The sequence below is a fragment of the Nannospalax galili genome, unplaced genomic scaffold, assembly GCF_000622305.1.
Source record: "Nannospalax galili isolate Female #2095 unplaced genomic scaffold, S.galili_v1.0 scaffold768, whole genome shotgun sequence".
NCBI classification, from domain to species: Eukaryota; Metazoa; Chordata; class Mammalia; order Rodentia; family Spalacidae; genus Nannospalax; species Nannospalax galili.
Genome location: NW_008360317.1, coordinates 2497723 through 2515572, shown reverse-complemented (window position 1 = coordinate 2515572; position 17850 = coordinate 2497723). Strand labels below are relative to the sequence as shown.

Here is a 17850-nt window from a genome sequence, read left to right as displayed (position 1 = left end):
ATCTGATGAGTTTGTATTCATGCTCAGATGCCGAGGAGCTCAGAAGGTGGGTGACTGTGACCAGTGATAGTCATGTATATAGAGATTGGAAATGCATGTGAAAACTTCTCAATGTCAAGAGCCCTGGAATGAATTTTTCTGTATGAAACTGTGTGTTTTGACAATGAAGTGGAGATCTTTTTTAAACGTTAAAACCTCATTTAATTTTATGTCTTTTAGAGTTTATAATGAGTAAAAGATTGTACAAGCGTAATAATTCCTCTGTAAACCTAGAAATGTACAGCCAATTTTGAAAGAGATGTACCCTAGCTCAGAAAAATGTTATTGAATAGGTTAATGCTGTTGTAATGAAATTCTTCTTTTAATTAAAAAAAAAAGAAAATGCAAAATAAAAAAAAAAATAACTTACTGTGTCCAGTTAGTGCTGCCTGTATGTGCATGGGTGTAGGACCATCCACCAGAGCATAGGCAGCCTACAAAGAACATATACCCAAAGAGAAATGCCTCCTTCTCCCCCTACAGCCATCAACTGTTAGCTGATCATCCATAGCTCCTCAGCCTGTATGTGCATGGGTATAGGACCATCCACCAGAGCATAGGCAGCCTACAAAGAACATATACCCAAAGAGAAATGCGTCCTTCTCCCCCTACAGCCATCAACTGTTAGCTGATCAGCCATAGCTCCTCAGCTAATGGTGGGCCTTGTGAGTCCCTCATCCTCATGCTGGAATTTTGACTGATTTGATGTTGGCTAGGACTTATGCAGGTAACCTAGGACTTACACAGGTAACCGTAGGTGCTGTGAGTTTGAAAGTGTAATGGCAATATCCTGCTCAGATGACAGCATTTGACCACACTCCTCCCCCTCCTACAGCTCTTAGAACCTTTCTGCCTCTCATTATGTTCCCTGAGCTTGGGGGGGGGTTGTGTGTGTGTGTGTGTATGTGTTAGTTACAGATGTCCCACTTATGGCCAAACACTCAGTCACTCATTCTCTGCACTTTGACCAGCTGTGAGTGTCTGCAGTAACTGCTGCCCACTGTAAAATGAAGCTTCTGTGATCAAAGTTGAAACTAGCACTGTCTGTAGATGTAAACACGAATATACGGAAGGCAGTTTAACAACATGGAAAGTCTTTGTTTTTGTTACTGTGACTCTCTTTCACCATGTCACTTGGAAGCAACCTTACCCAAAAGTACCACTGATTTTTATCTAATGGATAGTTGTAGACCATGGAATTATTATTATTTTTGTGTGTTTTCTTCTACAGGCTTATTTAGGTTCTTAAATCTGGATTTATCTCTATCATGTTTAGAGAATTTTGGCTATTCTTTGATTACTTTTCTCTTGTTTTTCCCTCATTTTCTGGGGTTTCAAATACTTGTTATACCTTGTATATGTTACAGATGCTCTGTTCTATCCCATTCTTCCTTCCCCATTTAACTTTTATTGTTTTTACTTCTACAGCTTTGCTTTCGCTGATCTTAGGTAACATAATCTGTGTCATATCACGTATTGTATTTCTCATTGTCATCAGTTCCACTTGGGTTTGGAGCATTCATTCATTTATTTATTTATTATTAATTAATTTATTTAATTTGTCTTTTTGAGATAAGGTCTCCCAGTAGCCCCTGCTGGCCTGGAACCCACTATATAGACCAGGCTGGCCTTGAACTCACAGAGATCTGCCCTGCCTCTGCCTCCCGTGTGCCACTACGCCCATTTTATATATTCTTATTTCTGTCTTCTTGTTCATGTTTACCTTTTGAACACATATGGTTTCAAACGTATTTATGTTTAATATTTTCACTAAATCTATCACTTGTGCCAACCCCCTCCCCCCGTATGTGTATGCATGTTTCTGCAGGTAGACGTGTGGGTGCATGTATGTAGAGACCAGAAGGACAGTCTTGTCATTCCTGAGGCACCATTCACTATTTTTAGGGGAGACAGAGTCTTTCACTGCTTTTGAACTCTCTAAGGAGGCTTAGCTGACTGGTCAGTGAGCCCCAGGTATCCACCTGTCTTGGCCTCCCCAGTGCTAGAATTATAATTGTCTGCCGCCATGTGTGCGCGTGCGTGTGTGTGTATGTGTGTGTGTGTGTGTGTATTTTGTTTCTGTTGATTACATTTTCTCCTGGTTATGTATTATAAGATCTTTCTGCTGTGGCTGGTGGAAACAGAAATTATTATCAGCACTGTGTGTACTGAAGGAATTTTCTGTCCTGTTTCAATGCAACATCCATTTCTTTTTTCTTCTCCTTTTGTTTTTTTTTTTTTTTTTTTTTTTTTTTGAGACAGGATCTCCCTGTAGCCGCTGTCCTGGAACTCACTATGTAGACCAGGCTGGCCTTGAACTCACAGAGATCCGCCTGCCTCTGCCTCCCGAGTGCTGGGATTAAAGGCTTGAGCCACCATGCCCAGCCTTTTTTTTTTTTTTTTTTTTTTTTAAATGCATGACATGTACTGTTTTCTAGCCAGACAACATCAGGGTTTGCACTGTTTTTGCTCTTTGTGTTTCTTGTTTATTGATAAGTCTGCCTTAGAATTCAGGGGCTGCCTTGCCCTCCCTGAATTCCCATCTCTGTTTCCCTCAACTCAGGCTTTATTTGAGTTATTTCTTGTACACCAGGGAAACTACCTCTATGTAGTAAGATGGGGAAGATTTAAGGTGTCCTCCCTCTCCACCTCCCCTCCCCCTCTCTCAGAACTGCAATCAGAAATTAGTATAATATGTATTTTGCTACTGTATTTTGTCTTTTCTCTGGATGAAGGCAAGGATTTTAGGGTCTTTAATAGTATATATTACTACTTATTAAGTATTGGCTGAACAGATTTCTTTGTATCTTGGTTGTTCTTATGCAAAGTAAAGGTGACTTAGAAGAAGTAGACTTGAGAAAAAGAAGAAACACTTAAGGTTTCATTGTAGTGATCTTTGTGTAAGGTGGTCCAACTGAGCTCAAGTGATAGCAGTGAGAATCAAAGAGAAAAGTCAATGAGAATGCCGTTATTCATGTTTGGAAATGAATTGGATTGAATAAAGTAAAAAATAGGTTACTTGCGTTTGGAATATATATGTGTGTATATATATGTATACATTCTAATATACATATTGGAATATATATATGCACATACGTATACTTTTGTATATTTTTATTTATTGTGTGTGGGATAGGAAGAGTATGTTGTCTAGAATATTTATAGAGATCAGAGAACAACTTGTAGGAGTTGTTTCTCTCCTTCTACCATGTGTGCTCTGGGGATTAAACTTAAGTCATCAAACCTGGCAACAGATGTGTCTTAGTTTGTTTCTTCATTGCTGTGACAAAACATTCTGACTCCTACCGTCTTGGGGAGGAAAGGGTTTATTTGTCTTATATTTCCCAAGTCACAGTTCATCTGGGAGCCCAAAGTAGGAACTCAGGGCAGGAACCTGGAGGCAGGAGCTGGAGCACAGAACATGGAAGAATGCTGCTTCCTGGCTTGCTCCCCTGGCCCCTGCTCAGCCTGCTTTCTTATGCAGCACAGGCCCACCTGCCCAGGGGTGACACCACCTACAGTGGGCTGGGCCCTCCCACATCACTCATCAAGAAGATGCCCCTCAGACATGGCCACAGGCCAGTCCAATAGTGGCAATTCTCCAATTGAGGCTCCCTCAACCCAGGTGTGTCAAGTTGACACTAAAGCTATCCAGCACAAGATGCCTTTACCCACTAAGTTATCTTGATGGCCCTGGATTTTTTAAAATAAATGTTTATATAGCAAAATTAATGACAACTGAAAATGAATTTGAGTACTTTGGTGACATTCTTTTCTTCACAAAGGTTTTAAAAATGAAATATGTAGAGCAAATCATACTTAATTTATTTTCTCAATGTCATACATATGTAAGTCACCCCCCATTATCCCATTATCTTCTCTTATTCCCCACTGCCTCCTACTTTGGGGGATGTGTGTGTGTGTCCACATGTCCCTTTCCCTGTCCCTCCCTCCCTCCCTCCCTCCTTCCCTCCTCTTCTCACTACATTTACTTAGGGTTACTTGCATGGGTTGGAGGGGGTTATTTACTTAAGTAACGGTAACTTATGTCTATGTCACTGAAGAAAATAGTATTGCTCCTCTAGCAACCATTAACTGCTTGAAGAGGGGTGAGGTCTACTGAGAATTCCTTTTCCCCTGTGATGGAATGTTGAATGAGCTTGGTCTTGTGTAGGTAGGTAACCATAGCTGCTGTGACTTCATGAATGTAATAGTCATTCCATGTCTGGAAAGACAGCATTTGATAGCAACCCCTCCCGCCACCCTCAAATCTTCTGACTCTTTTCTTTCTGTCTCTCTCTTCTGCAGTATAGCCTGAGCCTTGGAGGAGGTGATATAGATGTCTTATTTACGGCTTGAGCACTCAACAGCCACTTACTCTCAGCTTGTTGACTAATTATGATTTTCTGCATTAACCAGTACCTACCACGAACAGGAGCTTCTCTGACCATGGTCAAGAGCAGCATTAATCTGTGGATAGAAACATAAGTCACACTTATTTATTGTTTTTTCTTTGATATTTCTTTTAGAGCCTTGCTGCCTGTATTACATCACAAATCCAAAAAAGGACCACCTCGTCAAGCCAAATATGCCATTCATTGTATACATGCCATATTTTCTAGCAAAGAGACCCAGTTTGCACAGATATTTGAGGTAATGAAAAAATTTTAATTTGTTTAAAAAAATACTGATTTTATAGAATATTCACAATTGGCAATGTTGTATATTACAGTTTGTCAGAATTTGAATCAATAAACTCAGCATTGGTAAGTAGTTAAAATATGAAAATAGCTCACTTTTTTTAGATGTTGAAGGCTACATCAGTTTTGGAAATCAAGCTCTATATGATACTTTTTGACAGTGTATTTGTATTTGGAGACTTTATTGAGTGATTATTATATATAATCATTATCATTGATAGTATATAACAGACTATTACTCTGTTAGTTCCAGCTTTAAAATTTTGAATTTTGAGTGTAAATCAGTACTAATTGGTAATGTAAACAAGTTTATACTTTTAGGACAGCTAATTATGCCCCAAATATAATGCATGTTTTTAATAGATATTTCATATATTATTTCCTCTATGTGCTAAATAACCTTTACATAGAGTCTTATTGCAACAAACTACAGGAATAATGCCTAGTATGATTATTACAAATAAAAGCCAGACAGAAAAAAGTCTGTACAATAATGATTTATAATTTTGTCTCAGCTTTGAATGAAGTCAAAGCAACTTGAATATCATACTAACCTACCATAAATATTTTTACTTTTTATCTCTGATTTACAAACTTTTGTGAATCTGTTGTCATATTTTTATTTATCTTGTTGCAGTAGCTAAGTAGGTTATATTCTTCATCTTCTAAATAACACTTTGCTTTCAATGACAGATTATTTAATTTTTTTTTTTTTTGTCTTCTTGAGACAGTCTCCCTATAGTCCCAGCTGGCCTGGAACTTGCTATGTAGACCAGGCTGGACTTGAACTCACAGAGATCTGCCTGCCTCTGCCTCCTGAGTTCTGGGACTAATGGCATTTCCCACCATGCCCAGCTAATTTATTTTAATTTTTATGCATTTGGTAGTGCCTTTTTATTTTATGAAAATTGCTTCATTAATTAGTGTTGATTTATAGAGAAGTTTTGTTTTTTGGCATTTTTTTTCCTTTAATATGGTCATGAGGATAATACTGATACGATTATTTTCATTTTGTTGCTGTATCTTCTGTTTCGGTCTTTGCAAGGACCCCAACTGTATTGTTCTTACTGTGTGTAATGCAAAAGGTTTACTGGCTTTTTTTTTTTTTTTTTTAAAGGTTTACTGATTTCTGAGAAAATATTTTCTAGTGGTCTCTGGCCTCTTTGTCATTGCCAGTATTTCATGATCTGGCCTTTAAGTTTGCTTTTTCACAAATTATTTTATTACTATATTGTGGAAAAGTATAAACTAGCTACAATAAAATAATTATATTTAATGCAGTCTTTTTTGTTTATAGTATGAACAGCAGAGTTATACTTAGGGATACAATGGCAGTATTGAGGGAAATGATCGAGAATATCAAGAAATAAAGTCATTTAAATATTTTTTCGACTCAGTGAAATCCTATTGCCCTAGTCTGTTGGGAAATGCAGTTTATATTGCTATATAATTGGATGCACACTGAAATACTTTCTTACCTATTTCTAAAATGTAGATTGAGAAAAGCTGAAAATGTTTAAACTCATTGTTTTTTAGACAGATAAACTGTGGAAGTCTATGTATAAGCTTGAGTTTCTTATATTATAGAGGGTGTAAGTTCATCTATAATAGTGTTTATAATTTGATGATGAAATATGTGAGCAGTTTTATTTGTATATATAGAGAGTTCAGTATATTTTCCTCAACTCATTTCCAGCCTCTGCATAAGAGCCTAGATCCAAGCAACCTGGAGCATCTTATAACACCGTTGGTTACTATTGGTCATATTGCTCTCCTTGCACCTGATCAGTTTGCTGCTCCTTTGAAGTCTTTGGTAGCAACATTCATTGTGAAGGACCTTCTCATGAATGACCGGGTAAGATATATTTTTATATATCTTTATATTGTTATAGTCTACAATTTTATATTAAAAAGAGGTGAAATTATAGTAATAACATTTCCAGTTAGTAATAACCCTTTATTTTGATTTTTCCATTTTTTTAATATGCTGTATTTCCATTATAATTGGAACATCTTTTCAGTTGAACATGGGCATTTGAAATATACTCCTTGATAGTTGTAAAATAACATTTTATCTATTTCAGTTTTACATGAAGTTAAATTATATGAGGACATTGATTTTTTTGTTTTTTTAAAATATGTAGGATGACAAATCAGTTACAGTCATAGTTGTCATGACTGTAGTTCCTTTTCTCAAATGCAGTAAAGAATTAAGGAACCCAGAGGAAAACAGAGGAGGCAGGCATGGTGGTGTACACCTTTAATCTCAGTACTTGAGAGAGGCAGAGGCAGGTGGATCTCTTCAGGGTAAAGGCTACCTGGGTTCCAGGCCAGCTGGGACTACAGGGAGACCCTATCTCAAAAAACAAAACAAACAAAAACAACAATAAAGTAAACCTATGGTTCTTGTCTTTCTGTGTCTAATGTATTTTCTTTGACATCATGCAGTCCAGTTCTATTTTCCTGCAAATGACAAGATTAGTTTCTTTGTGGCCGAATAATATTCCTTATATTTATGTTTTATTTTATTTTTTATGGTGTGTGTGTTATGCTTGTGTATATGTAAGTGCACCGTTTGTTTGTAATACCCATCAAAAACAGAAGAGGACTTCAGATCGCTTGGAATTAGTTACTGATGGTTGTTAGCTACCATGTTAGTGCTGAGAACCAAACCTAGGCCCTCTGAAAGAGCAGCCAGTGCTGTTAACCACTGAGCCATCTCTCCAGCCTATCCTTGTGTTTTTTTTTTTTTTTTTTTTTTTTTTTTTTTTTTTTTTTTCTTTTTTTTTTTTTTTTTTTTTTTTTTTTTGTATTTTCTTTTCTCGTGTATAAGTGTATTGCCAGCATTTAAGTGCGCCTGTGTCATGCAGTGCTTGTGGAGGTCAGAAGACAGCATTGGATCCTCTAGAACTGGAGTTAGGGATGATTGTTAGCCACCATATGGGTGCTGGGAACAAAACCTGGGTCCTCTGCAAGAGCAGCCAGTGCTCTAAACAACTGAACCATCTCTCCAATATTTATATGTGTGTTGCCTGCATGTGTGTAAGTATATGTGTGTTGTGCAGTGCCCGCTGAGGTCAGAAGAGGGTGTTGGATTCCCCTGGAACTGGAGATGGTTGTTAACTGCCATATGGGTGCTGGGAGTCGAACCTGGCTCCTCTGCAAGAGCAACCAGTGCTCTTAACTGCTGAGCCATCTCCACAGCCCCATCCTTGTATTTATATATTTTCTTTATCCATTCATCTACTGATAGACACCTAAGTTATGTGCATATCTTAGCTATTATAAATAGTGCCACAATCAGCATGGATATACAGGTATGTCCTTTTATATGCTGACTTCATTTCCTTTGGATATATGCTCAGGGTTCCTTTTTCTTCATATGGTCACTAGCGTTTCTTATTTTTTAATTAAAAAATTAATACCCTTTCGAATGAGTGAGATGGAATTTTGTTGTAGTTTTAGATGTACTTTAGGTGGCTAATGATAGAATTTTCCATGTATTTATTGACTATTTGGATTCTTTTGAGAATTGTCTCTTTAGATCATTTCCCCAATTAAAAAAAAAAGTGGATGACTTGTTTTTTTAAGATATTATTATTTTTTTTTAGGTCTTTATAAATTTTGGATTTTAAGCCACGTGTGGTGGCACATGCCTATAGTCCCAGCACTTGGGAGGTAGAGGCAGGCGGATCTCTTGTGAGTTCAAGGCCAGCCTGGTCTACATAGTGAGTTCCAGGACAGCTGGGGCTACAGGGAGACCCTGTCTCAAAAAGAAAAAAATTTTTTTTTTGATTTTAATTTTTTGTCAGATGAATAACTACTAATAATTTTCTCCCATTCTGTATGTTGTCTCTTCACTTGGTCAGTGTTTCTTTTATTCTTTACTGTGCAAAACCTTTTTAATTTGATCCAATAGCATTCATTAAATTTTGCTTTTGTTTCCTGTGCTTTTAAAGTCCTATGCTTGCCTGTGAAGTGTTTTTCCCAAGTAGCTTCCAATTTCAGATCTTACATTGATGTCTTTAATCCATTTTGAATTGATTTCCATACAGGGTGAGAGATAAGGGTCACATTTTAGTCTTATATTAGGAGATAGACACCTTTCCATCACCATTTGTTGAAGAAGCTGTCTTTTCTTCAGTGTATGTTTGGGGCCCTTTTGTTGAGAATCAGGTGGAGGAAGATGAGTGGATTTCCTTGGGTCCTCTGTTGTTGCTTTGTTTTGCTTGTTTTTATGCAAATATTCTGATTTTGTTTCTGGGGCTCAGTAGTATGTCTTGAGATCAGATTTTGTGATACTACTAGCATTGCTCTTTCTGTTAAAGATTGCTGTTGCTTTTCTGTGTCTCTACTGCTTCCATATAAATTTTAGAGTTCTTTTTTTTTAGTTCTGTGAAGAATGTCATTGGTATTTTGATAAGGATTGCATTGAATAATGTAGGCTGCTTTGGAATATGAAGGTCAGTATTCTTCCAATCCATGAGCATGGAAGGTCTTTCTGTTTATTCACTTCTTCATCAGTTTGTTTCTTCAGTATTTCATAATTTTTATTCTAGGGTTTTATGAGGTCATTTTTCTGTGTGGTTTTCATTAGTGCCTACTTAAAATGGAAGTTCTTTCTCAGCAAATTTGTAACTGGAGTGTAGAAAAGCTATTGATTTTTATATGTTGGTTTTGTTACTTTAAGGTAAGAGGTCTTAGAAAAAAATAGTTCCTGGGGCTAAGAGAAAAGAATTGTATTTATTAGACCTGATGTTTCATGGATATGTAACTTTAGTTGTCTAGAATCTCCACTGATTTAGAAACAAAGGACCTGTATTAATTGTCATGTCTACAAATTTTGCTGTACCGTTTCTGTAGTTATTTTGTCCTTATTTCTTTCTGTATGGATAGTATTGCATACATTTTTACTGCTGAGGTCATGCTTGCTAATCATGTATTTCATATGTTCTGTATCCTTGCTATTTTGTTTTCTTTAAAAAAATTTATTGACATGAAGCATACCAGAAAAATAGTTTAAAACAGTTGTCATTATCACAAAATTAACATTTTCAATTAACCAAGTGATGAAAAAGAAGCCTCCTTGTTTCCTTTTCCTATTTATGCCTCCCATATCCACTTGTTGAAAGTAACCATTATTCCAACTTCTACATCACTTTTACCTGTTCTCGACCTTTTAAAAATTTGTCTAAAACATCTATTTATTTATATGTTTGCGCATCATACAGCTCTACCAACTTGCAGGAGTTAGTTCTCTCCCTCTATTGTGCAGGCTCTGGGGTTGAACTCAGGTGGTCAGGCTTGGCAGCAAGTGCCTTTACCCATTGAGCCATCTTACTGTTTACTGTTTTTGAATGTTTATAAGTGGAATTATACAGAGTAAATTCTTTGTATAGATTTCTTCATACAGTATTAGGTTGGTTTGTGAGATCAGTTCCTGTTGCTGCAGGTAGTAGCTGGTTCATTTTCTTTGCTGTGCAGCATAGCATTGTTTGTATACACTCAATTGTATATACCACATGTATCTGTATTTATTTTTTTCTGCTGAACATTTCCATTGTTTCAGTGTTAAATATTTCTTTCAATACTTTGTTACATATGTTGTTTGCATATACGAATGCATTTCTGTTGAGCTGTAATTGCTGTATCATAGGGTAAATTTTGTCAGTTTTAATGGATTTTTGCCTAATTTGCTTTTCATGATAGTTGTACCAATTAACATTACTACTTCCCCTGAATGAGAGTGTTCTAGTTGTACCATTTACTCTTTTATTATGGGCATGCCAGGATTTCACACTATAGCCATTTTGTGAGTAATAGCATGTTCCTTTTTCATTTGTGTGTGTGTGTGTGTGTGTGTGTATGTGTGTGCGTGTGCTCACACACATGTGTTCATACTTTGTTTTTTGAATATTTTTTGAGACAGGGTCTCCACTATGTAGCGCTGGCTGCCCTGGACCTTGCTTTATAAACCAGGCTGGCCTTGAATTCACAGAGACCTTCCTGCCTCTGCCTCCCTGAGGCCTGGGATTAAAAGCATGTACCACCATGCCTGGTTTATGTACATATTTTTTGTTTTTGTTTTTTTTTAAGTGCCTGCTTAGAATTTTCTTCCATTGTTTTGTAAATTATGGATCCTTGTCTATCTTACAGAATTTCTTTATATAGTCTCTTAATTCTTTTGATGAACAAAAGTTCTTAATGTAAACACTGCCCACCTCATCTAGTTCCAAAATAATTGCATTTAGCAGTCACTTTTAGCTTCTTTCCCTTTCACTACCAGCTAGGTCAGCTAAGTGGTAGCCATTAGCATCCTATCTCAGTATATTTACCTATTGTGGACATTTCTCATCATGTAATACATCACTCTTTTCTTCTTTTTACATGGAGTGTTTTTGAGGTTCGTTTATGTTTTAGCATGTGTTAGTACTTTGTACTCTGTTATATCTGACTAACATGGTATTGTTTGCCTATACTACCATTTATTGAATATTTGGATTGTTTCCACTTTCTGGATATTATGAGTAGTGTAAACATTTGCATGTGGTGCCTGTATACTTAAGGGTAGATTTTCTGGACCATAGGGTAATATCTTTTTCTTTGTAAGAAAGTGCCAAACTCTTTCCCACAGTCAGTATACCTTTTACCACCTCCTCAGTGTGTGAGAATGCAATTTCTCCACATTTCTTTTACTTATTGTAGCCATTTTAGTGGGTATAGAGTATTGTCTCATTGTGGTTTTGATCTATTTCCCCAGTGACTAATGATGTTGAACGTCTTTTCATATACTTATTATCCATTTGTGTATCATCTTTGGAGCAGTGCCCATTCCAGTTGTTTGCCCAGTTTTTTAACTGGATTGTCTTTTTGTTATCCAGTTTTAAGAGTTCCTTATGTATTCTCACCACTGTCTTAGATACACAACTTACAAATATATTCTTTCACTTAGCAGGTGATCTTTTTATTTTGTTGAGATTGTTCTTTCATGTACAAAATTTTTAATTTTGAATCCAGTTTATCTGGGGTTTTTGTGTTTCTACGTTACTTGTACTTTCAATTTTCACCAAGATCCATTGTCAGATTCATAGTCATGAAGATATCCTACTGGTTTTTGCTGCCACTTTTGTTCTAAATCATGTCTGTAGTTTGCACCATCATGTTTCATGTTGACTCAATTATTGTGGCAAGTTTTGCAGTCCAATAGCACAAGTCCTCCAGATGTCTTGGCAGAGCTTTCTTTTCCCTCTTTTTCTTCATCACCATCTTTTTCAAGATTGTTTGACTGTCCAGTACCTTTATGTTACTATATAAATTTTGCATTCAGCTTTTTCTTTTTCCCTGTAGCACTCTGCCACCAACACACATACACACATCTGTCTGGATTACCTTGAATTACACATTACAAGATTATCATATACTTTGTGCTCTATGGACATATTGCAGTTGTAAGCTTTCCATTTCATGAAGATAATATAGCCATTAAGTACTCTTTAATTTCTCTTGGTGACCTTTATGAAATTCTTGTGCAAAGATCTTATATATCTTTTTTTGCTTTTTGAGCCAAGGTCTGCAGTGTTGCCTAGGCAGGCCTTAAATTGTTTTTCCTGTCTCTGCCTCCCAAGTGAAGGGATTACAAGCATGTACTACCTCATCTGGCTTTGTCTATCTTATTTTACTAGTATACTGAGGCGTTTGCTATTTTATCCTATTATAAGTAATAAAACTTTTAATCCTGGGGTCTTATTAAAATATTTAAATTTTTTACTAATTAATTTTTGCATTCTTTTGGGTTTATCCTGTCTTCTTACTCATGCCATTTGTTCATATAACAATTTTCTTTTTGTCTGTTCTTAGCCTTTTGTTGTTTAGTTTAAATGCACTTTATTTTTTGACAACCTACATGACTTTTTTTTTTCTGAAAAAAGCACAATGCCTTCACTCAAATAAATCGCCTACAAAATAAAAGAGCTCAAAATGACAGCAGTCCCATTTTTCTTAAGTGCTGGTGTTGTGAATGACAAACAGCAGCCAGTTATGGTGACAGGAGATAGGGCCAAAGTAATTTCCCAATTTGTTACTGTAAAACAAAGAGACTGCTTTGTGATCTTTTCCCATTTTCAGCACCCAACTTTCCTACCATATAGATTGCCACAAAGACAGACAAAAAACATAGGAAGTATCCTAGTTTGCATCTTAGTGCAAACCAGAAGAAGAATCAGAAATTGTTCAAGGTCTATCATTGGTGCAGTATTCTTTGTGGTTTTTTTTTTTTGTTTTTTTTTTTTTCTTTTTCATCCTGTGAACTAGCCAGAACCTCCCAAAACAAATAAATTATTGTGGACATTTTTATGTCTTTCTTAAACTTAGAGGGAGTTGGATAAATTAATAGTAACTGATAAAGTGCTTGAAAACTTGAAAAATGTCACCCAAATAATACATGTAGACTACATTGCACACAGTTCTGATATAGTCCATCAGCTTTGTCTTTTGATTAGTTTATGTGTAATGTAAATAGTGGTATTTGTTATTCTACCATCTAATTCTTAGTTTCAGTTTGCTGAAACTAAGAATTTTTTTTTACATTTTATTGTTTTGTCAGTTTATGAAATTTCAACATGTACTTATGACTTGTTAAAAGGCTAGTGCAATTGGTCTGGAGAGACGGCTCAGTGATTAAGAACACTGGCTGTTCTTGTAGAAGACCCAGGTTCGAATCTCAGCACCCATATGGCATCGAACAACTGTCTGTAACTCCAGTTCCAGGGGATCTGACAGCCTCTTATGTCCTTCGTGGGCATTGCACAACACGGGTGCACTTAGTTACATGCAGGCATAACACTCATACACATAAAATAAAAATAAATAAAATATTTTTTAAAAGACTAGTGCAATTAGTCTGTCTTCAACTTTTACCACAGCACATGGAACTTTAGAATATTGTGTGTGTGTACATGTGTTCACATGTATGTGTGTTGTGGAGGCCAGAGGACAACTTCTGGTGTTGTCCATCAGGCACCATCCACTGTATTTTTTGAGATAGGGTCTTTCGTTGACCTGAAACGCTCCAAGGCAGCTAGGCTGACTGGCCAAGAAACCCTTTGTATCCACCTGTTTCTGCCTCCCCAGTGCTGAGATTACAAGCTCTGGCTATCACGTCTAGTTTTTTTATGTGGATTCTAGGGATCCAACTTAGGTCCAAATTTGGAAGACAAAATTATTTTACCAGCTGAGCTATTCTCCCCAGCCTACAATGCCTTTTCTCTTTTATTCTATGGTGCTTTTTATACTCTTGTTCATGCAAGATCATTGCTATGTGTGGTTGTTTTATGCAGTTAATATTTATTTAGATTAGCTAATACATTTTCCCTTCTCCTCTCTCCACCTCTTGATGGTTTTTCTTTCTACCCAAAGAACTATAATGTTTTCTTGTATTTTTTCCAGCCCCTGTGGAGCTGGAATTACAGGCAGTTATGAGCTGCCTGATGTGGGTGCTGAGAATCTAATTTAGGTCAAGAAGAGTACGCACTCTTAACCACTGAGCCAGTCCCTAAAGTATATATTTTTAATGTGGATGACTGCTAATAAATTCTCTGCCTTTGTTTGTTCAAAATGCCTTTTTGTAGGGGGTGTTTTTGAGACAGCTGTAGCCCCAGCTGGCTTGGAACTCACTATGTAAATTAGACTGGACTCACTGAGATCTGCCTGCCTTTGCCTCTCAAGTGCTGGGATTAAAGGCGTGGGCCACCACACCACCTGGCTGAATGTCTTTTTTTTAAAGCCTGCTGCTCCTCTTGTTACCCTTTAACTTTTTCATCTTTCTGTTGTGCATGCTTTGAGTCTTCTATTTTGTATTAGTTTCTGATTCTGTTATGGTGTACCTGAATATACTTTTCTTCACACTTATTTAGATGCTTATAGCTCTCGAATCCATGGTTTGACACCTTTGGTAAATTTGAAATAATTTTCATGCATTATTTCTTCAAGTACCATTTCTCTTTTGGTTAGTACTTACCATGTACTTTTGTGCTCCCCCTGCCCCCCATCCAGCTATATGACTTTCCTCTTTTTTTTTGCTATCTGTCTGATGTTTCACTTTTTGAGTTCCCTAATCTTCTCCAGTTTATACATTGAGCACACTTCATACACATTCACTCACTCACTTTTGTCTTTTTATGACAAGGTCTCGCTTCGTAGTCCTGCCTGACTTAGGACTTGCTATTATATAAACCCTGTGAGACTTGAATTTGAGGCTAGCCTTCTTCCTCTTCCTCCCAAGTTCCAGGATTACTGGAGTGAGCCATGTACTGGCTCCTTATTGTTTTTAAACATAACTTTTAGTTCCTCCACCAAACTTCTGTTACTTAGTCCTTAGACTTGTTTTTCTTTTGGAGTCAGGGTCTCATGTAGCCCAGGCTTGCCTCCAACTCACTTTGTAGCTAGGGATGAACTAGAATTTCTGACCTTCCTGCCTCTACTTCCCAAGTGCTGGGATTATAGGCATGTGCTACTATTCCAGGGGTTTACTTGTTGCCAAGGATGGATCCCAGGGCCTTGTACCTGCTAGGAAAGCATTTTACCAACTGAGGCTAGGCTTCAGCCCTAATCCGTGAACGTCTCAATTATTTACGGTTCAGATCCAGTACGCTCATTACCTGAATTTTCTGTGACCTTTCTCTTGTCTGGTTTTTCTCTAAACTTTTGGTCAATTCTTATACCTTACATACACTATTTATGATCAATAGCGCTAATTTATGATTAGGGTGCTAATTTTTTTTCTTTTTTTTTTCTTTTCTTCTTTTTTTTTTTTTTAAAGATAGAATCTTACTATGTAGTCCTGGCTGGCCTGGAACTTCCTATGTAGACCAGGCTGGTCTTGAACTAACAGAGATTTGCTTGCCTCTATCTTCTGAATATTGGAATTAAAGGTATGGGTTGGCAATATTTTTTTTTTCTCAGTACTGGAAATTGAATCTAGGGTCTTGTGCTTGCTTGGGGGTGGGGGTACTCTGCCACTGGACTATATACAGTTACATATAGTTATATTAAAAACTGTAGAGATAATTGAGATGATAGATGAGTTTATATTCACCAGTGAGAATTTACTTTTGCTTCTGGCAGGCAATTAAGCTCTTGTCAGATTACATTAGTCCAACTGGAAACTGGGCTTCAGGTTTTTTTGATTGATTGTTTTTATTGTCCATGCTAGTACTGGTGAGATATACCCATCCTTGGCTTCAGTTTTTGGCAGGTTTCCTTTTTTGTGTTTATAGCTAGGGTTTTTGTTGAGTAGCTGTCAAGAAGTCTAGGATATCCATTAAGGTTTCTTCTTAACTGGACCCAGGATTTCTAATTTTGCCATTAAACCCTGTGACAGTGATGTCACCTCAGCCTCTTCCTTCACATTTTGGACTAGCATTCACCTTGGTCAGAAAAATAACTTCTGTGCCAGGCTCAAATCTCTTGATTTGCTCCCTTTGAAAATTTGCTCTGCTAATTCTTACTGCTTTGATAGTTCTTTTTGTTGCTTTCATTGATTTTAAAAAAACTATTTTGTCAAGTTTTTCTGTGTATTCCAGAAGGAAAAATTTTCTAAATAATCTAATCAGCTCTTGCCACTCCTTCTTAGCCACTTTTAATCTAATAATTAGTTTTGTTTATGTCATACAGGAATATGAATAAAGAAAGTATGTTACATTTATACAGTTTACATGTAACAATACATCGAATACTTCTGCACCTTTTATTCCTGGTTTTATTGCTTGCTAATCCTTAGTTTTTTCAAACTTCCTGTCTTTGGAACCTGTTTGTCTGAATTTGGGGGTTGTTGTTCTTCAATTTAAAAAGAAAATCACCTTATATTTATCTCTAATTAGTATGCCCCTTAATTTTGTTTATCTTTGAGGCTTGCAAGAATTAATGAGATTCCCCATATATAGACATATTTAACTCTTGGGCCATTGTTGCTGATACTTCCCTATGAGCAGTGTATAACATTGATTATTAGATTTCTTAATTTCTGCCCACCTAATAGATATAAATTGCATTGTTAATTTGCATTTCCCTTGTCATTAATTAAGTTCATTTGGTAGTGATCATTGATGTTGCCTTTCTGAAAAGCTTTTCAGAGTCATTTGCCCTTCAGGTAATCTATACATATACTAATCCTGTACTGGCTGCATATTGTAGAATTATCCTAAAGCCCCATTTACAGTGTGCCTTTTCACCCATATTGTGTTGTCCTTGAATGAAAGTTTAATGAAAATTTAAATGTAGCTCTATTTATCATTCCTTTATTGTTTTTTAGATCTTGTTTAGGAAATTTTTTCTGGGGCTAGAGAGAGAGTTCAGCAGTTAAGAGCTCTTGAGAGGACCTGGGTTTGGTTCCCTGAACCCACATGGCAGCTAACAACCATAACTCCAGTTCCAGGGGATCTGACACCCCCTTCTGACCTCCATGGGCATTGCATGATATGGATGTACTTATATACATACAGGCAATATACTCATACACATAAAAAAATAGATAAATAAATAATTTTTTTTCTGTTCTAGTGTCATAAAAATAGTCTCATTTTGAGTTTTAAGGTTGTCTTTTTTACATTAAAATTTTTAATCATCTGGAAATATTTTTTGGTATTCTGTCATGGGAATTTTTTTTTGTAGTCTTTATTAGGATTATCAAATTTTCTTCCACAAATTTATCAAACATTCTTAACCTTCTTGGCATCCTTTTCTTTGCTCATCCACAAGATGTCTTTCATTAACACATAGTAGTTTTCTCTACTATGAAATTTAACAATTTATTACAATTGTATTCCAGAATTTAGGTATGTAATGATGTTTTCAAATTGTGCCCTGTGTTTGATTTGGGGAATATTTTAGTTTTCATTTTTATATCCATCTTATAATACATTTCTTTATTTTTAGTCATTTGTGAAGACTGTCAATTTTAATTTTCTAAGTCTTGCATATTTTATTTCAATTTCGTCTATCAGATTTTTGAAAAATATACTTTGTAGTCTTCTGCTTTTTTGTTTTGGTTAATTTTGATATTCTGGTATTCATGAACTTTATATCTTATCGGTAGTGTATGATGAAAATAATGTAC

The 17850-nt window shown here is 36.2% G+C and overlaps 1 protein-coding gene and 1 non-coding gene across 9 annotated transcripts in view; one reads left to right on the top strand and one right to left on the bottom strand.

Annotated features, from left to right (window-relative positions):
* Pds5b (PDS5 cohesin associated factor B) overlaps positions 1 to 17850 on the top strand; it is a 217219-nt gene that overhangs the window by 162563 nt on the left and 36806 nt on the right. For all 8 annotated transcript variants that reach the window (XM_008825016.3, XM_029559633.1, XM_029559635.1 and 5 more), the window contains 2 exons: positions 4569 to 4692; positions 6436 to 6594. In XM_008825016.3, the coding sequence (XP_008823238.1) occupies positions 4569 to 4692; positions 6436 to 6594 (283 nt within the window). The remainder of the gene's footprint in view (positions 1 to 4568; positions 4693 to 6435; positions 6595 to 17850) is intronic.
* LOC115068753 lies at positions 12865 to 12990 on the bottom strand. The gene has a single exon (XR_003848097.1). It is a non-coding gene; the product is annotated as a small nucleolar RNA SNORA31 (small nucleolar RNA).